The 26,300-nt window shown below is 44.1% G+C and overlaps 1 protein-coding gene across 1 annotated transcript in view; it reads right to left on the reverse strand.

The window, feature by feature from the left end:
- Positions 1 to 26,300, reverse strand: part of KDM5A (lysine demethylase 5A) — a 374,123-nt gene that overhangs the window by 241,540 nt on the left and 106,283 nt on the right. Inside the window, 2 exon segments of the mRNA XM_033952792.1 lie at positions 5,395 to 5,514; positions 26,087 to 26,245. Coding sequence (XP_033808683.1) covers positions 5,395 to 5,514; positions 26,087 to 26,245 — 279 coding nt within the window.

A 26,300-nucleotide genomic window follows, 5' to 3' on the forward strand; every position in this document is an offset into this window, starting at 1 on the left:
ATTATGCATCCACTTGCAAACATCTCCTTTGGAGTGAACAGGATAATGCAGCAAATGCTCCAAAACAAAAATAATTTTTGGGAGAAGATTCAGGATCAAATAGTGGAAGTGAAGGGGCCAGAACTCAATCAGGGTTTTTAGGGAGGTCGCTGCAGATCACGAGGAAGAAAATGCAGCAATCGGGACATCAACAGAAACCAATTAGGGGGAAACAAGTCAATCCAACACCAGGTCCAGGAGCCCAAATTTGTCACGTGTCACTTTATCTGAGGACCAACTGAGGATACTGGAAAAAGGTTTATCTTTTGTCCCCAGTTCTTGTCATGATCCTTTTACAGCCTGTAGAGATTTGGCATGTTTGATACGATTTCCACAAGTTCAGTTATTTTTTCATGGCCAACCAAAATTTGAAGTTCATCTATTATGCGGGATCCCACAAAGTGGATTCCCCCAGGACCCTTGAGCTTGTATGCACTAAACGCACCAATCGTCTAATGACAGTTGCTAAATCAGTTCGACTGGTTTAGTGACTGATCTAATTTGCCAAGACAATGTATAAAATGGCTCACCATGTGCTTTTCCGAACATTTGTACATTCTCCGACTTTGTCATGCAAACGAGGTCATTAATATTAAAACTAGCACACCGATCAATTCCCTAATCGCTTCACCTTGCACTAAATTTAGCGATTACCTTGAATGACACTTAAAAAACCAATAGGAGCAGACATGTCAGTATCTATGTTACCGACAGGTCTGCCATATTCTTTTTTTAAATTCTTTTTTCTTTTTATGGGGACAGATATTATGCATGGGTAACACATGCACAACATCTATGCCCATTAAAACAAACAAACTTATGCCCCATCCCCCCCAACTGTGTGCCACCAATGGGCAGTGGTACCCCCCCAATGACAGCAACAGCCCCTTAAAAATAAGACAGGAGGGATGTCCACTTCCTTCTGCCTCATCAACCTTAGTGTCCCCCCCCACACACACACACGCAAAGGCACCCCCCCTCTCACCACTCCACCAAGTACCCAAAGGAAAGTTCTGGTGGTCTGTGGATAATCAGCTCAGAAACCCCCCAGCTCAAGCATCCACACCCCTCCCCTCTGTAACTTTTCTTTAAGACAGGCAGGAGGGGGTGCCCACTCTCTTTTGCTGGAAAGTCCGCCTCTTCAAAATGGCATGTCTTCCCCTTCCCGGCGCATCCCAGGATGCGCTGGGAGGGGCCTAAGGCTCTGATTGACCCAGGTGCCTAAGGCCCTTCCCAGAGTGGTTTGCTTACATCCAAACATGGAATCATTTTATAGATTTTTTTTTTTTTTTTTAAATCCGGATGGGTTCTGAAACATTGTTGTTACAATTTGTTAATTGTATAAATACCTTGGATCCTCATTTACATTTTACCATGACCATGAATAAGAACATAAGAATTGCCATACTGGGACAGTCCGAAGGTCTATCAAGCACAGTATCCTGTTTCAACAGTGGGCAACCCAGGTCCCAAATACCTAGCTAGATCCCAAGTTGTAAAACAGAATCTATGCTGCTTATCCTAGGATTAAACAGTTGATTTCTCCAAGCCATCTCAATAATGGCTTATGGACTTCTCTTTTAGGAAATTATCCAAATCTTTTTTAAACCCTGCTAAGCTAACTGATTTGCCCAAATTTTCTGGCAATGAATTCTAAAGTTTAATTACACATTGTGTGAAGAAATATTTTCTCCGGTTTATTTTAAATCTACTACATAGTAGCTTCATCACATGTCCCCTAGTCCTTGTATTTTTGGAAAGAGTGAGCAAGTGATAAACATCTAGCCTGTATACCTCCAAACTACAGTATACAGGAAATCATCTGACATGAACAACTATCTTTTATATAAATCGTCTTCCTTTCAGAATGTGTAGGATTTGTTCAACCGAAGAGCACAAAAGATAAGCCGCCATACTTATGGAAAGATTGTTTAAACGGGGTTACTCCTCTTTGGTCCTACACCAGGTTCTTTTTATTTTTTTTTTAAGGGCACTGTATATTAATCTGGAATTGTTGTTAAACTCATAGCAGAATTCCAAACAAGATAAAAGAGTATGTATTTTAACCTACTCAGACAAACAACTGGTATAGCTGCAAGCATCCGACATCACTGGCACATCCTTCAATTACATGAAGCTTTTCAGACAGAACCATGCATCGAATATTCTTGTCCATGTAATTAAGCAGATCATATTGTTCACTCCAGATTTTTCTTTGAAGAATAAACTAAGGTCACTAAGGCATCATGGTTCAAGTTTTTCTTGTGATATGTTGTTTAACTATTATGGATTCAACAAGGACAAATCCTATCAATGGGAAAATGTGTTAAACATATTACAAACTGCTTATCAGATTGGGTAGTTTATGTTATCATCTGACCATGTCGGAAAATTTATGTGGGTCAACTATCAGACAAGTTAGAAGGCATCTCATAGAACATCGGAGTCATCTTAATACCTAGTCTTTAAATTCTTCAGTGATACCACATTGCATGTCTATGAACCATTCCTTTATGGACTTAAGGTGGCTTATTACAGAGAAGATTCCTGACAATATTTTGGGTGATAAAACAGCCCATTTACAATTAAAAGAATATTGGAATTTTGAATTACAAGCAGTTTAACCACAAGGATTGAATGAATCCATTGAGTAACATAATATTTAATTTTCATACATTTTTATATATATTTTTTTCAAATACAGCAGAATCCCGATTAACTGGTATTCAAGCAACCAGCACTCTCACCCAACCGTTAAAAAAAAAAAATCGTCACCAAAGTAACAGCAGTCCTGAGCTGCAAAACCACCCCTTCCCTCCCTCCAACCCATGACCCCCTCCCCCCATAGGTACTGAAGCAGCACTGAAAACAGGCTGCTTGTGGCCACGAGCAGCACTGCCTCTGCTGCTTCGGTACGGGTGTCCAGGAGGCCAGACCCGCGCACAGAGAGGTAGGGCAGACCTGAAGTATGTGGGGGAGGATCCAGCAGGGTGCAGGGAAGATGGATGGATACCTGGCCCATAAGGAGGGGTGTGTGGGGGGGAAATAAAGTTGGAGAGAAAGTGACCCAGAAACAAGGGAAGAATGGATGCTGGACCTAAAAGTGGGTTGGGGGGGGGGGGAATAAGAGTGTGAGGTAAGAGAAAACAAAACTATTTGTAGAGTAACTCTTAAGCAACCAGAAACTACAGTTATCTAGCATCCACCAATCTCTATGGGAGCCAGATAAAGTTTACTGTATATTTATTTATTTTTAAAAATGTATATACTGTCTAAAACTAAATGGTTTACATGTTTTACATATACAGTGTTAAAATGATAACAAGACAAGAACAAATAAATAGTAAAAATACTCATCTAATAAAAGTAAAATTATATACAATCCTCAAGAAAATAGCAGAGTGGATAGCAGGGCTCTTGGATAATTCATCAATTTTAGCTAAAATAACTAAAAAAAAAAAAAAGGCATCTACGAAAAGCTACGTCTAGTAATTTTCTGAACCTACCTTTTTCACAGCAATTTCATATTTGACCCACTAAGGAGCCCACAACTTAACTCCTGCACAACAAAAAGTCCTTTTACCTGTCTCAACAATTCTTGGATTCACGGGCATCTTCAGTAAGGCCAAACTCTCAGAACGCAGAGATCTCATTGGTGTATAGCTGAGTATATTACTTTTAAGCAATTCTAGGATTTTTCTATACAAGAATTGATGACAAATCATCACTGCTTTATATTGGACTCAGAAGGTGACCGGAAGCCAATGGAGTTTTTTGAGATATGGTGAAATATGGTCATATTTAGACACACCCATTATCAAACGTGCCGCTGCATTTTGTATGACCTGCAGTGCTCTAAATCTTAATTTTGTTAGTCCAAGATATAGACCAATGCAGTAATCAAGCCGAGACAAGACCATGGCCTGAACAACAGTTGAAAATCATTTGCATTTCATTATTTGGGTTTATTTGGGGACAAGTACATTTTCCCTTTCTGATTTTTTATGTGACATGTCAACGTTTTTCAGAATGATGTCACCCAGAGTTCCTTTTTAGCAGGAAGTTAGATTCCAGTGTTCCTCTCCACACCCGCCATCTTGCAAGAACATATTTATGGACATGATCCCATTTGAAATAAGTTTAAGGGCTCCTGAGAAAGGATTTTGCATTTCCAAAACAGAGCTCTGTTGAACCCAGGGGTAGAACGTGCTTTAGAGGAGCATTTTCATGCCAGCTAGGTTCTTAATGTATTTTTGAAAAACTCTTTTGAATGTATGTTTGCATTGCACAAGATTGATTTTGGCAAAAAGTAGCAACATTCAATGCTACCGACCCTAGTAGCCCATCTCACGGTGGCCAATCCAGGTCACTAGTACCTGGCAAAACCCCAAATAGTAGCAATATTCCATGCTACCATTAATAAAATAAAAACATAACATGTTAAAAATACCAAGAAATGAAAGTATAAGGCTTTGGTTCTTATAACCTCCTACCTTAAAAATGTAGAACCAAAAACAAATATTAATCACTTCTCATTCTCACCCCATCCATACCCCATAACCACTCACTAACCCGCCCATCCTAAAAAAGCATATAAGGAATAATTCACAGAATTTTTTTTCAGTGCTTCAATTTGCTGATCTGATTCATAGTGCTGAAATCAAAAGATTTTGGCACAAATACATGTGAATGAAAGGATCAGGTTTTACCAAAACTAAAATGCCAAAAAACAAAACAAAACCCCTAAGAGAAGTGTTAAGGACGCAGCTGCGGTGGCTCAACTGTGATGAAAAAAAATCTGAGCAAATTTAGTCATGGATGATTTAAAAAAAAAACAAAAAAAACTTGAGAGATTTCATATGGCAGCTAGGAGGAAGTCATACACATGTGAGGAAAAAGCCTTTCAAGAATCTCTCAGAACTCTGATGATGTTGTGCTAATGTTGATTCCAATCTCAAAATGGCTGCTGGGACTCTGTGGCAGTCTTACAAGGCTGACCCTGGAAGTCCTAGAAGCAATTTTGATCTGCAGCCAGCCATCACAGGAGTTGGGGGGACACTGGTGTGTCCACTATCCACCAATAACAAGGTAAATCCAAGAAGGAGCTGCCACTGGTGAGGGTAGTTTTTTTTCCAGTTTCAGTTTCTGCCAAAACCAAGCAGCAAATTTCAGTTGCAGATTTGGTTTTGGCAAAAAAAAACCCTGAGGATTCTGATTTTGGTCAGGCTCTAACCCAAACTCTCAATTCCTTACAACAAAAGCTGAAAGTCAAAATTCTAGTTGCATTACCATTCTTAACACATTAGCTATAATTTTAATAAAACACAAGTACAGAAGTGACTACTAAAAACTCACATGCACAGGCATGTTGAAGTAGTCAGATTTGAAGTTATCTGCCATTTCACCAAAGCTCTGGAGGGTATATTCTCGCACAGCCTGCTCAAATCCAAATGCTTCTCGTGGCTTATTACACTCCTATAAAAATCAATACAAAATGTCAATTCTACTAAAAACAAAAAAAAACTAGCTCACTATGTACTCACAAGTATTTAGCTTCTTTTATATAATTTTGCTAACAAATCATATTATAAAATTATTCAAATCAACTTCAAAGGAATGCAATAATAATAAATTTGCATGTTTATGTTCTTTGCCCTTCAGTCTGCATATATCTTATCACTTCATTTACAACGTGCAACAAAGTCACTAAATAAAAAGAGATTAGGTTCTTACCTTGCTAACTTCTTTTCCAGTAAATAAGATGTGTCATGCTGAACACTAGGCTAATCTCCACATGCTTGTAAGCCATACAGAAATAATCAACTCCAGTTTTTCAAGTCCTCCTCCTTCACCAAAGGACTCTGCTGCCTCTTCAGTTTGTACCAAAACAGGAGCTAGCCCTATATACGTAGAAACAAATGAGAAAGGTATTGGGAGACTCCCCAACATACAGTTCTGTTATGCTCTGAAAAAAGTACAACAAAATGTTAACATGGAAATTGAACAATTAAAACATCGGCAAAACATACTAATCAGAAGCCTTTATGGAGCTCGAACAGTCCCCCAATATTTCATAATAAAAGATTACTTTTCATACCCTTGAGGTCTGACTGACATCCAAAATTTCAGTTTGGATCAAAATTTCTGACTGAGACAGTAGGCAGGCGAAGAAATCACCGACAGGGTGGAACTTCACCATGACACACCTTATTTACAGGAAAAGATATTAGCAAGATAAGAACATAATCTATTTTTCCAGTGCAATAGATATATCATGCTGAACATTAGGGATGTAGAAAAGGAGTCCAGGAATTTAGGGCGGGACCTTTGCGCCTGCTCAAAAAACCAAGAACCCGAAGGTGGTGTACTCCCCTTGCCACCACATCCAGTCTGTAAAACTAGGAAAATGTATGAAGAGTGGACCAGATTGCAGTCCTACAAATCTCAGGTGAAACTGCCCGACTTCCACCCACGAAAAAGTGACGCTTCTAGTCCTGTGCACCTTCACTGAGACCAGTGACTGCCTTAGACAATATATGCTGATGAAATGGCCATGTGAATCCATCTGCAAATGATGGCCTTGAAAACTGGTCTGCTGCATTGAACCTGACTGGTGAGCACAAAAAGATGGTCAGATAGTCGGAACTCATTGGTAACTTCTAGATAACATAGAAGAGCTCTTCTCACATCCAACTTTTTCAGAATCCTGCCCATCTTCTTTGATACTGTGTACTGGAACACCGGCAATCTTATTTTTTGATTAATATGGAAGTTTGAAACAACCTTCAGCAAAAAAGGAAAGGGAATGGGATCTGGTATATCACCTTTTTGTCAAAGCTGACATTCAAAGCGGTGGGCACTGGAGGATTAAATGACTTGCCCAAGGTCACAAGAAGCAGTACAGGGATTTGATCTCACAACCTCTGGGTGCAGAGACAGCAACTCAACAAGTGAGCCACAGCCCTTCCATGTGCACAGAAACTCCAGACTCTGTGATCTTAAGGAAGGGCTCTCTGCATGACAGTGCCTGTAGCTCCAAAAATCTTTGCCGACAGGACACCAAAGGAGCTTTACATTCTCATGCCCTGAAGCAAGAAAGTTCTGCCACTGGGACCCAGAGCGATGCCACTGCAAGACCCTTATCAAGGTTTGCTTGAAGGAAAGCTAACACCGCTGAGATCAGAGAATAGCTCCGTCTTCTCCTTAATGCACTATTACAAAAATGTCTCCCAGGCTTTAGTGTACACAGAGACAGTCATAGGCTTCTCGGCTCTGAGGAGAGTAGCAATAACTACCTCTGAGTAGCCTTTGTGCGCTAACTTTGCATGCTCAAGAGCCATTCCATAAGAGCAGAAAGTTCAGCTGTACCTCTGAAGATGCACTAGGTCCGCAAACCATATAGAATACATAGAGTATGACGGCAGAAAAGGGCCGACGGCCCAACAAGTCTGTCCACTCAAAGAACCCTTCCCCTAAAAGAACCCTCCCCGAAGCATTTCCCCGAAGCGAACCCACATGTTTATCCCATCATCTCTTGAAGTCGAGCACGTTGCTGGCTTCGACTACCTGGCGTGGAAGACCATTCCAATGATAAACAACCCTTTCAGTGAAGAAGTACTTCCTGATGTCGCCATGAAGTCTCCCACCCTTGAGTTTGAGCGGATGCCCTCTTGTTGCCGTGGGACCTGTAAGGAAAAAGATATCTTCCTCCACCTCAGCACGGCCTGTAAGATATTTGAATGTCTTTCTCATGTCTCGCCTCTCTCTGCGTTCCTCGAGAGAATAGAACTGCAGCCTGCTTAGACATTCTTCATATGGGAGATCCTTGAGTCCTGAGACCATCTTAGTGGCCATTCACTGAACCGATTCCATTCTCTTCACATCCTTTCGATAATGTGGCCTTCAATATTGAACACAGTACTCCAGATGAGGTCTCACCACGGACCTGTACAACGACATTATAACTTCAGGCTTTCGGCTGACAAAACTTCTTTGGATGCGACCCAGCATTTGTCTAGCCTTGGTTGAAGCTTTCTCCACTTGACTGGTAGTCTTCATATCTTCACTAATGATTACACCCAGGTCCTGTTCTGTGACAGTTCTTGTTAAGGTTTCACCATTCAGGGTGTATGTTTTGCAGGGGTTACTGCTACCAAGGTGCATAACTTTTTGGCGTTAAAATTCAGTTGCCAAGTATTTGACCATTTTTCCAGTAAAAGTAGGTCCTGCCTCATAGTGTTGGGCATGGTTGCGCTGTCCACTGCGTTGCATAGTTTAGCGTCATCAACAAATAATGTAATTTTACCTCGAAGTCCTTGGGGCAGGTCGTGTACAAAGATATTAAATAGTATCAGACCCAAGACCGAGCCCTGCGGCACTCCACTGGTCACTTCCGACGTTTCTGAGGGAGTACCATTTACCACCACCCTCTGAAGTCTACCACTGAGCCAGTCTTTAACCCATGCAGTCAATGTTTCTCCTAGTCCCATTGTATTCATTTTATTCAATAACCTACAGTGTGGGACACTATCAAAGGCTTTACTGAAGTCTAAATACACTATATCCAGGGCCTCTCGCCTATCTAGTTGTTTTGTTACCCAGTCAAAGAAGCTTATCAGATTGGATTGACAAGACCTTCCCTTCGTAAATCCATGCTGGTGGGGATCCCTCAGCCTTTCGTCATCCAGAATCATATCCAAACTGTTTTTAATCAACGTCTCAATAAGTTTACATACTATTGATGTGAGACTCACAGGTCAGTAATTTTCAGCCTCTGACCTGCATCCCTTTTTGTGGAGCGGAATGACGTTAGCAATTTTCCAGTCTAAGGGGACTTTTCCCTTGTTTAGGGAAAGATTGGAAAGCGCAGTTAATGGCTCTGCAAGGACATCTCTCAATTCCCTTAGTACCCTGGGGTGTAGATTATCCGGTACCATGGCTTTGTTCACTTTTAGCCTCAATAACTCATGGTAGACACTGCTCGCAGTAAATTTAAAGTCCCAGAACGGGTCCTCCATGCACTCCCTTGTCTGCATCTTCGGTTCAGATCCCGATGCCTCACAGGTAAAGACTGAGCAGAAGTAGCCATTGAGTAGTTCGGCTTTATCTGAGTCCGAGTCTACATAGTTACCGTCAGGTTTCCTGAGGCGCACAATCCAGTCTGTGCTCTTTTTTCTATCGCTAACATACCTGAAAAATGATTTATCCCCTTTTTTAACATGCCTAGCTATGTTTTCTTCCATCCAGAGTTTGGCATCCCTGACTGCTGTTTTAACAGTTCTAGATTTCATCAGATAGACTTCTTTAGTTTCCGGTTGTTGAGATTGTTTGTAGGATACAAACACTCTTTTCTTCTGCTTTACTAGTTCCGAGATCTCTGCGGAGAACCACTGGGGTCTATTATTTCTCCGTCTTTTACTCACGGTTTGAATGTAGAGGTTGGTTGCTTCCTGCAGGGTAGATTTCAGAGCCGACCACAGTACCTCCATATCGTCCGTCGTGTCCTGGTTTTGCAGCACCTCATAGACAAAGTCTCCCATGTTCTGGAAGTTAATTCCCTTAAATTTAAGGACCTTTGTCGATGTATTTGTCCTTGTGACTCCCTTCCTGAGGTGAAACCACACCATGTTGTTGTCACTGGAGGCTAAAGCATCTCCTACTGAAATCTCTGTGACCACGGTCTGTGAAGCCAATCTGGTGCCACACGGATGACTTTCCTCAGATGGTTTGCAATTCTATGGAGAATCCACCTGCTAATAAGCCATGGAGGAAACATACAAATGTTCATTTTGGCTGCGACTGGAACACAGCATCCAGACCTGTGCTTCTGGACTCGGGTCTTTGACTGAAGAAGTGTTTCACCTTCTTGTTTTTCATTGCAGCCATCAGATAGAACGTTGGGTGGCTAATAATGTCCATTCCCCCGGATCTAGGATCTGCATGCTGAAGTAATCGGCCTGGACATTATACACTCCTGCTACAAGTGCTGCTGAAAGTGCCTGAAGGTGTCGATCTATCCACCAGAACAATAAACGGGCCTCCAGACTCAGCTGGGTACTCTTGGTGCCTCCTTGATGATTGGCACATCATCGCCAAGAAAACTTGGACTACCTGACCATCCAACCTCTTCTTCAGCTTTTGTAATTAATTCCGATTCTCATCTAAATTGTTTCCATTCAACGCTTCTGTGGTTTTTACCATTAAACATTATAAGGAGATTATGTACTTACACTGGTAAGCTCTTTTCCAGTAGATAGGTGAGACATTCTAGACCAGTGTTTCTCAACCTGCGGTATGCATACCCCAGGGGTATGCAGGCCGCCTACTGGGGGTACGCGGGCTGGCCACCGCTTGGTATCCCTCCCTGCCTGTCCCCCTGCTGAAGTCACCCCTTCCTCCCTGCCCCACTGCGGAGGCCGAACCTACTACCCAACACGCTCCTTTCCCAGCCTCCCACCCCTCCTGCTGCAACAGGGACGGGCCAGGTGCGTGCAGCAACTGCACACAGCCAGCCCACAAGCCTTTCCCCTGACGACAATTCTGACGTCATGCCCATTCCTGTTGCGGCAGCAGCAGGGGAATGGGGGGATGGGAACAGCGATGGGGCAGGGAGGAAGCAGCAGCAGCGGTGGCTTCAGTGGGAGGACAAGCAGGGAGAGAGAATGAAAAAGTTGGATTCATGGAGGGACAGAGAGAGATGTTGGTTGGGGAATGGATTGAGGTCTGGAGGAAAGTACCGTATTTTCACATAGATAACGTCCACCCGTGTAAAACGCGCACACGGGTATAGCGCGCGAAAAACACAACTTTATGTACAGAAATTTTTATATACCGCGCGCACACGTATACCGCGCATGCCGCCCCTACTCCCCCGTCGCCGCCCGACTCTCCTTTCACCCGCCCCGACTCTCCTCTGGCCACCCCGACTCTCCTTTCGCCCGCCCCGACTCTCCTCTGGTCCCGACTGCTCGTTTCCAGCCCTGCCCCGATTCTCCTCTGGTCCCGCCTGCTCGTTTCCAGCCCTGCCCCGAATCTCCTCTGGTCCCGACTGCTCGTTTCCAGCCCTGCTCCGAGTCTCCTCTGGTCCCGACTGCTCGTTTCCAGCCCTGCTCCGAGTCTCCTCTGGTCCCGCCTGCTTGTTTCCAGCCCTGCCCCGAGTCTCCTCTGGTCCCGCTTGCTCGTTTCCAGCCCTGCCCCGATTCTCCTCTGGTCCCGCCTGCTCGTTTCCAGCCCTGCCCCGAATCTCCTCTGGTCCCGCCTGCCGTTTCCAGCCCTGCCCCGAATCTCCTCTGGTCCCGCCTGCTCATTTCCAGCCCTGCCCCGAGTCTCCTCTGGTCCCGCCTGCTCGTTTCCAGCCCTGCCCCGAGTCTCCTCTGGTCCCGCCTGCTCGTTTCCAGCCCTGCCCCGAATCTCCTCTGGTCCCGCCTGCCGTTTCCAGCCCTGCCCCGAATCTCCTCTGGTCCCGCCTGCTCGTTTCCAGCCCTGCCCCGAGTCTCCTCTGGTCCCGCTTGCTCGTTTCCAGCCCTGCCCCGAATCTCCTCTGGTCCCGCCTGCCGTTTCCAGCCCTGCCCCGAATCTCCTCTGGTCCCGCCTGCTCGTTTCCAGCCCTGCCCCGAGTCTCCTCTGGTCCCGACTGCTCGTTTCCAGCCCTGCCCCGAGTCTCCTTTGGTCCCGCCTGCTCGTTTCCAGCCCTGCCCTGAGTCTCCTCTGGTCTCGCCTGCTCGTTTCGCCGCCCTGTCCTGCTTGCCGCTCTGTAAGCATGCGCAGACCATCTACAGACAAAGAAGATGGTCTGAGCATGCTTGCTGCTCAGTTTTCTGCACCGGGTTGTCGGGGCGCGCTTTTGATCTGTCACCAAGGCGGGCCTTTGTCACGCTGTGCTTTTGACCATGTGGCTTTGTCCCCCCTCTATCTGGCTTTGTAATTTGCCCAGTAAATACCATTTTGCCTTTACAACAGCATCTCAGCCTTTGGGTAAGCCTATAAAAGATTAATGCTTCATGTAGAGCCCACATTTCAGTAATTTGATCTCTTCAGATTGGTATTCTGCATTTATCTACCCGGTAGTAGAGTTTATCAATTAAATTTAAATTTACCGCCATAATGGAAGGAATGAGACGAAAGTCATATACAGCGGACTTTAAGCTTAAAGTCGTTGCGAAAGCTGAGGAAATAGGCAACCGGGCCGCAGCGAGAGAGTTCAATGTTGGAGAAACATCGGTGCGTGAATGGAGAAAAGATAAGAAGGAACTGGAGAAATGCAATCCGCGAAAACGGGCACGTCGTGGGGCCAAACCAAAATGGCCTCAGCTGGAGGATGACTTGAAGCAGTGGATTCTGGAGAGAAGGGAGCAAAATGAATCAGTCTCTACTGTTGCGATTCAGATGAAGGCAATTTATTGATTTCCGTGACTTTGTCGCCAAAGAAATATCTGAACTTGGCATCACTGCAAAGGACGTCATCAACATGGATGAAATTCCAATGGCATTCGACATTCCACCGACAAGAACCGTAGCCCCCACAGGTACTAAATCTGTTGCCATCACCACAACTGGGCATGAAAGAACGTGTTTTACAGTAGTTCTTGGTTGCTCAGCTAGCGGGGTTAAGTTAAAGCCCATGCTCATTTTCAAAAGGGTCACTATGCCCCGTGAAAAGCTGACCACCAGTGTGGTTGTGCACTGCAACAAGAAGGGATGGATGGACTGCGACGTAATGAGATTGTGGATAGATAAATGCTTTAGGGCAAGACAGGGTGGATTCTTTGCAAAAAAATCCTTGTTAATTTTTGATGCCATGGCTGCCCACAAAGAAAAAAATGTTCAGGCCTACATTAATTCTACTCGTGCCCACATCGCTGTGATACCTGGAGGCCTGACATGTAAGCTGCAGCCACTTGACATCGCAGTGAATCATCCATTCAAGACTTTTGTTAGAAAGGAGTGGGAGCAGTGGATGCAGAGCGGCACGCACGAGTACACACCCGCGGGGCGGCTGAAGCGGGCAACTTTCACAGAAGTCTGCAAGTGGGTGGCTTCAGCATGGGACAAAATAACCCCAAATACTATTGTAAACGGATTTTAAAAAGCGGACATTGTTTATAAAACCAATGACACTACGGCTACTACCAGTGCAGCAGAAGGAGGCAACAACACGGATATCAGTGATGATGACGACGACGATGACGATATCACTTCAGAAATAAACGAGGATCGTCTGCAGGCCGTGCTCACTTTATTTAATGATGATGATGACAATTCAGATTTTGATGGATTCAAGGATTCAGATGACTGTGATGATGACTGAATAAACCTGTAAACTTTGTTTATTTACCGTACAACTTTACCGTAACTATGGTAACTGTATTTAGATTATTTTGTCCTCGATACTTCATTTGATCTACCGGTTAATGTTATAGTTTATAAGAATGAACATGTGATTTCTGTTCTTGTTGCTGAATTCATACTCACTAACTCTAGATTAAAAGTTATACGGTTGTTTATAAGAATGAACAGTTTTTTTCTTTTGACGTTTTTGGGTGGAGGGTGTGTGAATGGTGCGTGAGTTCTCCTATGTCCATTTTTGTTCCCATTATAAAAAACACTGATAAGTTCCCAGAAAAAGATACATTAAAATAAGAAGTGAAAACAAAGGCCCCTACAGATGAGAACATAAGAATAGCCTAACTGGGTCAGTCCAATGGTCCATCATGTGTCTCACTGAAAATAAAGTGAAGGATGACACTTTGTGACAAAGTTGAATGAGAGCAACCCTACGTTGTTGAGGAAAGAATGCTCTGAGTTGCACAGTATCCAGTACAGCTCCGATGAACTGTAGAATCTGAGAGGGCTGTAGTTGGGATTTTGTAAAGTTGATTTCAAACCCCAAACTTTGGACGAACCAAGTAGTCCCTTGGGTCGCTACAATAGCCCCCTGAGATGTTGAATCCTTGATGAGCCAGTCGTCCAGGTATGGGAAAATTTGAAGACCATAGTTTCGCAGAGCTGCTGTTACCACCACCAGGTACTTGGTGAAGACTCTGGGAGATGATGCCAGGCCGAAGGGTAGCACTCTGTACTGAAAATGATGATTTCCCACCCGAAATCTGAGGAACTTGCAAGAGGCTGGATGAATGGAATGTGAGTATAAACCTCTTTGAGATCCAGAGAGCATAACCAATCGTTCTGATCTAGAAGGGGATACAAGAAATTTGTTGAGTGCTCTGAGATCCAAAATAGGTGCAGATCACCCGTTTTCTTCGGAACTAGGAAGTAACAGGGGTTAACGTTAAGGTATGAAACACATAACCATGCCAACCGTCTCATTGCCACTGACATAGTTGTTGCTCTAGATGAGAATTCGAAAGTATTATAAATAGATCTCATCAGGATCACGTGATGCTGTGAGCTGGTTGGCTGTACGTTCGATCGGCTCCGGAGCCCTGCACTTCATCCTGCCTACTACTAGAGCATAAACGCGAGCGGTTTTGACCCCCTTTGCCAGCGGAAACTTTTCTAATTGTATGGACAGGTTTCTGGCTCCTTCGGCGGCTCCAATGGCCTCAAAATCGGCGAAGAAAGACCGGGAGAAGGTGTGGCCTGGTGAAGATAAAATGGCGGCCGCGCCTCGTGCGGAGTTTACCCCCGACATGATAACGGAGCTCCAGCAGGTCATCTTGCAGGCATTGGGGCTGCGTATGGAGCTCATTTCTACTCAGCTGGCTAAGTTAGAATCCCTACTAGAAGATAACTCCATGCGAGTGACTGAGTTAGAGACGCGGGTTTCGTCAGTGGAGGACGGGGCCACAGCGATGGAATCCACAGTGGCAACTCTTACAACCCAGCTACGCTTTTGTCAAGATAAACTTGAAGATCTGGAAAATCGGTCCCGCCGTGGAAACCTGTGTTTCATCGGCTTACCTGAAACTATTTCGGATACAGTGCTTCTTTCGGTGGTGGAGTCCTGGTTGGCGAGTGAGCTCCCTATGCCGTCTTCTTTGGGCCCGGCTCGTTTTGAGAGGGTACACAGGGTGGGCTCTCGAGTGGGACCTGAACAACGTCCTAGAGTGGTAATTGGCAAACTTCACAATTATCGTCATAAAGTGGAGCTGCTGCGTGCCTTCCGTGCCAAAAGAGAGCCCCTGTCCTATGAAACATCACCAGTGCGCATAGGACAAGACTATTCTGCAGCGCTGACCGAACGGCGTAAAGTTTTCCATCCTCTTTGCTCAAAGCTTGTGGAACAGAAGCGATAGTTTATGTTTCTTTATCCTGCAGTTTTAAAAATTCATCAAAATGGGAAGTGGCATGTGTTTGACTCTGCAGATTCAGCAGGAGAGTTCATTAATCGTGCTGAGTCTACTTCTGAAGCTACTTGATTAACATGTTTTGTTATCTCTGCAATGCTGGTATTGGGGGTTTGCTATTACTGATTGCCAGTTGTAAGCTGTTTGTGCATTTTTTGTATTACTCTTTAAGGAAGGCAGGGTTCTGATAGCCTCATTGGCGTGATCTGCTATCCTAGGACCTGGAGGGTTTTAGGTTAGTTCAGTACCTAGTTGGGAGGGGGGATGGAATGAAAGGGAGTAGAGGGGGGTTTGGGGATAGTTTGTGTAGGGGTTGAGGGGGATTTGGGTTTGGGTTTAGGGGTGCGGAATTTGCTGAGTTTCTTTGTGTTTACCATTCCAGTGCAGTTTCTGTGATCCAACTGTGTCAGACTATATTTTGTTTACCCATGGATTGCTTCTTTTTGTTTTCTCCCTGGTCTGGCTGGGAGCCTGGGGGACCTGTTTGTGGAACTGGGTAATTACCTGCTTTCTTCTTTATCCATGAGCTCTCACACTTTTCGTATATTATCATGGAACGTGTGTGGCATTACTTCCCCTGTAAAGAGAAGTAAGATTCTTCAGCATCTTCAGCATCATAAAGCTGACTTGGCCTGTTTACAGGAGACCAGACTCTCGGATGTTGAATATGCTAAGCTCCTAAGAGGTTGGGTGGGACAGGTGTTCTATTCCTCCTCCTCTAACAAGAAAGCAGGTGTGGTGCTGTTGGTACGAAAGGGATTCCCGGGTAAGGTAGAACAGCTTTATTGGGATGCTTTGGGAAGGATTTTAATGTGCAAGGTCACTATGTCGGGATCAATATTTAACATGTTAATGATCTATGCTCCCAACCAATATGATCACTCCTTTTTTTACTTCATTGGCGGGGGTAGGTGTTCGTGAACCCACTAACCCTCTGATATTGTTGGGTGATTTTAACTAGGTGTTAGATCCTACTTTGGACAGAACGGGCCCGGGTCCTTCTCAGTCTTTTGGTCCCTCAAAAGGCATACCCTATTTATGTGATACTTTAGATCTTATTGACCCATGGCGTGTGTTACACTCCACAGAACGGGACTACACACATCAGTCCTGTGCACATCAAACGTTTTCCCGCATAGATTACATTTTGACGTTGACTTATTATTTATCTAAGATACAAGCTTCAGAGGTGGGCCCCCTTTCTGTGTATGATCATTGTCCTATTTGGCTAGATATCTTGAGTGGCACGGACAACATGCCCGGGGGAACCTGGAGGTTTCCGTCCTACTTATTTAAAAATTTGAATTTTCAGAAATATCTCACACAGAAATGGGATGACTATGTGGCTTTCAATTCCCAGCATCGGGACACACCCTTATTATTTTGGGAGGCAGCTAAGTCTGTTCTTCGGGGGGATATTATCTCATATGTCAGCGTGCATAGAGCCCGCATCTCCCAGGGAATTTTACACTTAGAGGGCGAATACAAACATCTGAAGCGTTCCCATCTCGTGCATCCTTCCCCACAATCTCAGGAGGCTATGGTGGCAGCGCAGACTGCCTTGAATACTTTATTACATGAACGCACTCAGCACTATTTTCATTATTGTATGTTTAAATTCTACAGATTTGGGAATAGAGCGGGGCGGCTATTGGGTAATTTGACCAAACTTCAACGCCCTAATCGCCACATTTCCCGTATTCTACTACGTTCGGGTAAGGAACTTACATCTACTCCTGCTATAGCGGACAGTTTTCTTACGTACTACACAGACTTTTATGCCTCCTGGGAAGGGCAGGGGGGCCCGATGTAAAGGATTATTTAACGGATGCTGGGGTCCCACGATTGACTTCGCCCGATCGTCTTCATTTGAACCACCCAATTCAGGGTAAGGAACTTCAGGGAGCAGTTAAACATCTTAAGGGAGGCACATCGCCAGGCCCCGATGGATTTTCTCCTGAGTTCTATAAACTTCTTTTTCCCTCCCTTTGTGGCCCTCTGGAAGCATATTATACAGCGGCCCTTGAGGGTCTTTTCCGTCGGGGGCTAATCAGGCATTTATAACTTTAATACCTAAACCTGGTAAAATTGAGACGGACATTGAATCCTATCGACCCATATCATTAATCAATGTGGATATCAAAATATTGGACAAAATATTAGCTAATAGACTGGCTACTCTGTTGCCCACTTTGATAGTTCAGGAACAAGTGGGTTCTGTGCAACATCGTCATTCGGTACTAAATGTTCGTAGATTACTCACTGCACTACAGCGTTCTAGGGATTCTGAGCTTCCGGGGATATTGGTGGAATTAGATGCAGCTAAGGCCTTTGACCAGGTTAATTGGGAATATCTTTTCCGAGTGCTCACTTATATGGGTTTTGATGGGTGGTTCCTAGACATGCTTCACTTGCTTTATACTGACCCCACAGCTTGTATTTTGGTCAATGGGACACGTTCACCTGCTTTTCAGATAGCTCGTGGGACGTGGCAGGGTAGCCCGCTTTCCCCTCTTCTTTTCTTACTGTATTTGGACCCCTTCCTGCGTACTATAATGCGGGATGATATCTTACAAGGCCTGCCAGAGGGAGATTCCCAATTGAGAGTACTGGCTTATGCGGATGACCTTTTATTAACTTTGGGATCTCCTGAATTATCTCTCACTAGGGCTTTAGAATTGTTGGATGAGTTTAGCATGTACTCGGGCATGGTGTTAAACAAATTAAAGTCAATGGTATTGCCTTTGACCCCGGAGGTACAGACGCAGTGGCAGGGACATCTTACTTACTTGGGTATTGTTATTTCCCCTGACCCTTCAAAACTATATGCTCTCAATATAGACCCTCTAGTTCTTACCACAGTCCATAAATTGGAGAATTGGAGGGTCTATCTGCTTTCTTTAATGGGCAAGATAGCATTGTATAACATGGTACTGGTGCCCCAGTGGCTTTATGTATTTCAAATGATACCTGTTTTATTATCTGCCCGTCATGATAAACTAATTGGGAAATGTTTACAACAGTTCTTGTGGAACGGGAAGAGAGCACATTTGTCCTTGTCCCATCTGGCACGCCCTAGAGATCGCGGTGGCTTTGGTCTCCGTAATCTTCGTTTACTGTCTCAGGCGTGTCAGATGAGACATCTGAATGACTGGTTTCGGGGGACAGGCCATTTTTCGGCTTCCCGTCAGGAACTTTTACTTTGTACTCCATACCATTTTAGTTATTTGCTTCACGTCCCTCACTTGCCACGGAAAACCTCAACTGCACGAGATCTTTTCTTATTACCCTTGCGACATCTCTGGAAACTATTGTGTCAACAGCTCCAGATCCCGTTCCAGGTGCCTCCTTATTTACCACTGCGGGGTAATGGTGCCTTTACAGCGGGCCTGGACCCAGTTTCCTCTCAGGTGTGGACTTTACAATCTAATCAATATGTTTTTCAATTGGTCCATTCCACTGGCTCTCTAAAAACGTTTGAGGAACTTCAAAGAGATCATGGGTGGAGGCCCACTGATTGGCTTTCTTACCTTCAACTTTCTTCATACATTTGTTCTTTGCCACGCGACTCCATTACTGACCGCTGTATGGAATCCCTTTCTGAGGCGTTGAGTCTGTCAGCACAGGTACCGATTCCATTGAGATTTCATCATCGTTATCTACAGGAACAACTGGGCGAGCCTTCCTATGAATCCCATGCTCTGAACTGGTCTCAGGACCTTTCCTGTGAAGTGACTACCTCCATGATCCGGAGGGGAGCCTTTCGGACAGCTCGTGTGTCACATAATGTGACCCTGTTTGAAATGAATTATAAATTTTTGCACCGGCTGTACTGGTCTACTTCATACCAATTTCGGGCGAAGATGTGTTTGTCCGACCGATGCCTCAAATGTTCTCATTCTCCATCTACTCTTGGACATCAGTTTTGGTCTTGCACTCGGATCACTGCATTTTGGCAGCAGCTTTGTGGTCATATTCAAACCATGTGGAATTACAAATTTGCTTTGGATCCGGTGATGTTGTTTACGCTGGACTATATTCCCCTGTCTGCACCAAAGGGGTTTCGGAGCTTTCTTGCTCGATCAGTGTTGTTGGGGAAGAAAGCGATTTTGCTATGCTGGATCTCCTCTGATTCTCCGACGCTCTCCTGTTGGCGTATTCTGATGATACACCAAGCATCCATGGAGAGATTATGTTTTTCCTCGTTGGATTCTGCCTTGGGCCGGTTATTTTGTCTTTGTTGGACACCATTTTGGGACACTTTAACACCTAGAGCTTGTAGCCACTTGTTGAATGTATGAACCTTTTGTTGGGACTGCACTGGAATGGATCTTTGTTTTTAGTTCTTGTTTAGGCTGTGGGATTGGGAGTGGGAGTGGGGTGGGGGGGAGGCTCAGGTATACGGTGAAATTGGGCTGTGTTTTGGTATCCACTTCTTCTGTTGTACACCATGTATATTTGAGTATTTTGATTATTTCTGAAAATTTAATAAAATATATTCTTCAAAAAAAAAAAAAAATAGATCTCATCATGTACTTTCGAATTTGCAGAGAGGTGACCAGAGATTGAAATTTCTTGGCTTTACGTGAAGGCAGATATTGCTGAAGTGATGAAATTTAAGAAGATACTTCATATAACAGGAAAAGAAAAAAGTATAATTGGACGCTCTGTTTGACAAAATTGAGTTTTGGTACAGAAGCCTACCAAACTTGTCCATTGTTCTACCCTCTCTACTAGGAGGAACGGACGTGTACACACTCGCCACAGAGGATTTCTTCAAAGTGGACTCAACCACGAGAGACTCACAGGGCAATTGAGGCTTATCAAAGTCAGGCAAGGGTACCACCTTATAAAGAGATTTCAAACGTTTAGGAGCCACTGACACAGAGAGAGGAGTCTCTAGGTTTTTATAGAAAGTTTCCTTCAGAATGGCATGGAGTGGAAGCTCTTTAGGAGGAAGATCATAATCAAGTATGTCCAAGTACTACTTGCTGTATTTGGAATCAGCCTCCAAGGAAACATCCAGATCACGTGCCATCTGTCGCAAAAATCTGGAAAATGAAAGTTTCTCTGAAGGAGAAGAAACTCAAGGAGGAGAACGTCTAGATGACTCAGAAGCAGAAGAGTCCGTATTGGTAGTAGATGGAATTTCAGGTTCAGTATCTCACAGTAAATCTGAATTTCTGAAAGGATGAGGTCGTGTCGACGGCTTGGTGTCAAAGTCTCCAAATGTTTGGATTTATCTGACCATGCCAGATTAGCTTCTCGAGTTGTGGCCGAGGAGTATCGGTGCCAGAGTGGAATGCTCGAGTCCTGAGTCGAGAATGTCCGCACCGGTGGAGTGGCATTAAGTGGTCGGTGCTGTGAGCAACTCAAACTGGACCGGCTCCTGGAGGGTCGGTGCCATGCTTGCTAAAAAGTGAGCTGGCGCCAAGAGGGTAAAATGCTCTCCTATCTCTTCCCGAAGCAGATTATCAATTTTCTGCTTAAGGGAAAGTGCCGGTATATTTGCTTCTTTTTGGCCAGTACGGATGGCTGATCAACACGGTCCGGGGATGATGAGGTCGAAGAGGAGGCACTTACCAATATCAGAGCCGTGCGTTTATGGGACTTACGTGAGGTCAGCAGGACTTGACTCACTGCAGCTTCGACCTGCGTCTCGGAAGGGGTAGTGGAAGGCTTCTTAGCCGGCTTACCCAGAGTGAGTTGTGACACTGGAGTCCACTCTCGATGTCATCTTGGTCGGTGCGGTCTTGGTCAGCGTGAACGGTGTCGGAGATGAACTGGGCTCCGTGTACATTGCGGCACCGAACAGTTGTTTTTGTTAAAACAACCGATTTTTTAGAGTGCACTTCTGAAGGGACAAGCAGCGGGAGCAGGAGTCTGCATGGTGCTCAAGTCCCAGACACTGCAAGCACCAGCGGTGAGGGTCGGTTACAGAAATGGCTCGAGCACAGTGACAGCACTTTTTGAAACCTGTTGGTGGGTGGTTCATGGACGGGAAGACAGCCGTTGACAAATCGAACTCTATGGCGAAAAGAGTCATAAGGCCCCGCCGGCGACGTCAAAGTAAAAAGAAAAAAAAGAGACTTTTTTTTTTTTAAACAGAAAATAAAATACTAAAAACGAAAACACTGTGACAAAAAAGTCATAATCCGTAAGAGTGGAAAGGCAAGCGAGAGAAAAAATTCAACAGGTGTTGAAAAATGCATCTTTCTAGCTCTGCAGAAACTAGAAAACTGAGGAACCGTGCACCTATGTCGGGTGGGAAGGCACTTGCGCATGCGCGGTGCGGGCTAATTGCGAACTTTCTAAACTTAAAGTTGCAATTCACTTTTCAAGTGTCCATACCGGGGCTCCGTCGGTGACGTCACCCATCAGTGAGAATATGCTGCCTGCTTTTCCTGGGATAAGGAATGCATCTGCCTTGAGATGTGCAGAGTATTGTCTGGAGCAAAACTGAGGCAGCTTGTGATTGAGGGGAGACAAACAGGTCTATCTATCTGTGAAGTTCCCCATAACTGGAAGATGTGACAGAGTACTTTGGAGTTCAGAGTCCATTTGTGTGGCTGGAGAAATCTGTTGAGCTTGTCAGTCAGGATATTCTGTTTCCCTTGAACATATATAGCCTTTAGAAATATGTTGCAAGAAATCACCCAATTCCAGATGTGCTGGGCTTCTTGACAGAGGAGGAGAGAACCAGTACCACCCTGTTTATTGATGTAATGTTAGGAAATTCTACTTTACAGAGAGGGTGATGGATGCCTGGAATGCGCTCCCGAGAGAGGTAGTGGAGAGGAAAACGGTGACTGAGTTCAAAGAAGTGTGGGATGAATACACAAGATCTAGAATCAGAAAATAATATTAAATATTGAACTAAGGCCAGTACTGGGCAGACTTGCACGGTCTGTGTCTTTATATGGCCGTTTGGGGGAGGATGGGCTTCAATGACTGGGAGGATTTAGATGGGCTGGAGTAGGTTTTAACGGAGATTTCGGCAGTAGGAACCCAAGCACAGTACCAGGTAGAGCTCCGAATTCTTGCCCAGAAATAGCTAAGAACAACAAATTTAAAAAAATTTAAATTGAATCAGGTTGGGCAGACTGAATGGACCATTCAGGTCTTTATCTGTCGTCATCTACTATGTTACTATGTCATACATTACTTGGTTGTCTGTTCAAACTAGGACATGGTTGGACAGAGCATTTTCAAAACTGATCAGAGCATTTTGAATGGTTTTTAATTCCAACAGATTGATGTGTAAAGATGTTGCTTGCGAATTCCAAAATTCTTGCATCTTGAGGCCGTCCAGGTGAGCCCCTCAAGCATACATGGACATATCTGTAGTGAGAACTTTTTGATGTGGAAGAACCTGAAAAAGGAGACCCCTGGAAAGATTGACAGGGTTCATCCACCACTGAAGAGATTTTTGAAGTGGTGAGGTGACCTTGAACTTCTTGGATAAGGGATCGGAGGCTTGAGACCACCAAGAGGCTAGAGACCACTGAGGCATCCTGAGATGTAGGCAAGCAAATGGGGTAACATGGACTATGGACGCCATGTGACCAGAAGTCTCATCATCTTTCTGGCTGGCAGTGTTTACAGAATGGAGACTTGCTCGCAAAGATGAATGATATTGTCTTGTCTCTGTTGAGGAAGATAAGCTCATAATTGATTGGTGTCTAGTATGTCTATAGTGTCTATAAAATTGGAGAAGTTGTGAGGGCTGTAGCTGAGACTTTGGAAAGTTGACTTCGAATCTGAGCTTTTGAAGAAAATCTATGGTCAGTTTTGTTGCCAAGCAAACTGCCTGAGAAGATGTGGCTTTTATTAGCCAATCATCTAGATAGGGAAACACTTAAGTCCAGAGAGTTGCTGCTACAACCACCAGACATTTTGTGAAAACTCTTGGAGAGGAAACTAGGCCTTAAGGAGAACTTTGTATTGATAATGATGATGAGCTATTTGGAAGCGGAGAAATTTTCTGTGGTCTGGATAAATGGAGATGTGCATATAAGCCTCTTTGAGGTCTAGAGAGCATAGCCATTCTTTTGATCTAGAAGGGGATATAATGTCACAAGGGATAACATGCAAAACTTTTCCCTGACAAAATATTTGTTGAGATTTTGGAGGTTGACTTCCCATCTTCTTTATAATTAGAAAATACCTGGAGTAAAATCCTTGATATTTCTGGGTAGGAGGAACTTCCTCTATGGCACTAGGTTATAGTAAAGCGTCTATTTCCTGAAGAAGTGACATCCTGCTGAGATGCAATAGAAGACTCTCATGGAGGTAGTTTGAAGGAATGGATTTAAAATGGAGAGTACCCCTCCTTTATGATTTTTAAGACCCACATATCATTGGTAATGAGAGTCTATCATGAGTAAAAAGATTGAAGATGGCCTCCAAAGGGAACAGGAAGAGGCCATGAAGGTGTTATGTGGACTATGCTCTCTAGAAGCAGGTAAAAAAGACTGAGCTGCTTTCTGAGTCGTGGATGTTTGCTGCTTCTGGGATTTTTGCTGCCTCCGTCTCTTCTGAGATGGTGATTTAACCAAAGAAGTAGCAGGAGGATAACGTCTTTTATATACAAGTATAAGACAACTTCTGAGCAGGCTTAGTAAATTGAGACTTCTTGGTTTTGTTAAGAGTATTCAAGCTCTACTCATGCTGAGTAAGCTTTTGTGTGGCAACCACTTTCTCTCCAAAGAGTTCTTCTAAACATGGTATGTTGGCCAAGCAATCTTGAAGATTGATGTCCATACTGGAAACTCACAACCAGGCCAGCCTTCTCATAGCTATGGCCATAGCAGAAGCTCTGGATGTCAGTTTGAACGTGTCAAAAGCATTACGAGCCTTGTACTTCCTGGTTTGCAGCAGGGCATGAGTAATATGTTTGAACTCAAGAACATGAATTGGTGGAATGTACTGCTCAAATACTGATATCTTTTTCAGCAACTGCTTGAAATTTAAAAAAAAAAAACACATGAAAAAATTGTAATGCAATAATCTGTTGGATAGCATTGAATTCTGATATAAACGATGACCAACCTTATCCATAGTTCTGCCTTCATGACCTGAAAGAGCTGAGGCATAGATTCTGGAACTAGACGATTTCTTAAAGGTGGATTCCACCAGCAACGACTAATGTTAGCTGTGGTTTATCAAACCCTGGACATAAAATAATTCTATATAGAGAGTCTAGCTTCCTTGGAGCAACAGTCACTTACAGTGGAGTTTCACAATTTTTCAGAAGACACTCCTTTAAAAGGTTGTGAAGTGGCAATTTCAGTAGCTCCTTGGGAGGCTCATCAAAGTCTAATGCCTCCAGTAATTCAGCCCTACTTCTAATTTTCCAGGAAGCTCTTTACCCAACTGCCTGATGTATTTGGGAAAGAGGTAATATTCTAGGAGGTAGAGGAGATGGTTCTGAAGGTATACTATAAGGCTCAGGTGCTGATAAATTAGACTCCCACTCTGAGTCACTGTGATCTGAAAGTAAATCAGTCTTGATTAAGGTTTGGAGAGTCTCTGCAATGACTGTACAGACATGATGAAAATGGAGATCATCGGTATCGCGATGATCTAGTCCAGTGTTTCTCAACACACAGTACGCATACCCTTGGGGGTACGCAAGTAGTTTGTTGGGGGTACACGCTATTGTGGATATTGACTGCCAGTCCGCCACCAAAAGAACATAAGAATTGCCGCTGCTGGGTCAGACAAGTAATCCATCGGGCCCAACAATCCGCTCATGCAGCGGCCCTCAGGTCAAAGACCAGTGCCCTAAACGAGAATAGCCTAACCTCCCCTATAACATACTCCGAAAGAGCATTCCAGTTCTCCACCACTCTCTGGCTGAAGAACTTCCTTACGTTTGTTTGGAATCTATCCCCTTTTAACTTTAGAGAGTGCCCTCTTGTCCTCTCTACCTTGGAGGGGGGGGGGAACAATCTCTCTTTCTCTAATAAGTCTATTCCCTTCATTATCTTGAATGTTTCGATCAGTCCCCTCTCTGTCTCCTCTTTTCAAGGGAGAAGAGGCTCAGTTTCGCTAATCTCTCACTGTACGGCAACTCCTCCAGCCCCTTAACCATTATAGTTACTCTTCTCTGGACTCTATCGAGTAGTTCAATGCCCTTTTCATGTACAGCAACCAGTGCTGGATGCAGTATTCCAGATGGGGGCGTACTATGGCCCAGTACAGTGGCATAACCTTCTCCGATCCGTTTGTGATCACCTTCTTCATCATTCCTAGCATTCTGTTCGCCTTTTTCACCGGTCTACCAGTACTCCCAAGTCTCTTTCCTGGAGGGTCTCTCCGAGTACTGCACTGGACATCCTGTATTCGTGTAAAAGAAAATGTAGGGCCCATAACAAGTTGGAAACCAACAATAGTGGATAAATATTACTGGCAGGTGGGAGGGCAGTAACTAATGGTAAGATCAGGATGCAACCAGTAGAAGAAATCATGGAAGAAAATAAGTTTTCTTTTATCCAAGTCAAGGTCTAGATGGTAATCACTAAGTAAATCATCTCTGTTCTTAAGTCAGGAGATTTGGCAAAAGACAGAGAAAAGAAAGGAAAAAGATCATATTATCAGTAGCACAACAAAGTTCTTTACAAAAATGAAGTGTACAGTATATCATTACATTAAAAGAAAAAAATATGATTTTAACTAATCTTTCACCAATTACTTGGAAAGTTGTGTTCTTCGTAGGAGAGAAAAACAGCATATTTTACCTCAGCAATGCATTTAGGACACCTCCAGTCTCCTTTGGGTACTTCAGAAAGTGGTGGGATGAGGCAGAAAGTATGATAACTATCATCACACCCATCACACAACAACAATCTGTCCTCACAGTCTCCTCGACCACAGAACAGACAAACATACAGATCAACCTGGAAAGAAAATGGAAGATACATCACTTTTGTATCCAAAAGTATTCAAATTTAG

This window comes from Geotrypetes seraphini, chromosome 7 (assembly GCF_902459505.1).
Source record: "Geotrypetes seraphini chromosome 7, aGeoSer1.1, whole genome shotgun sequence".
Lineage (NCBI taxonomy): Eukaryota > Metazoa > Chordata > Amphibia > Gymnophiona > Dermophiidae > Geotrypetes > Geotrypetes seraphini.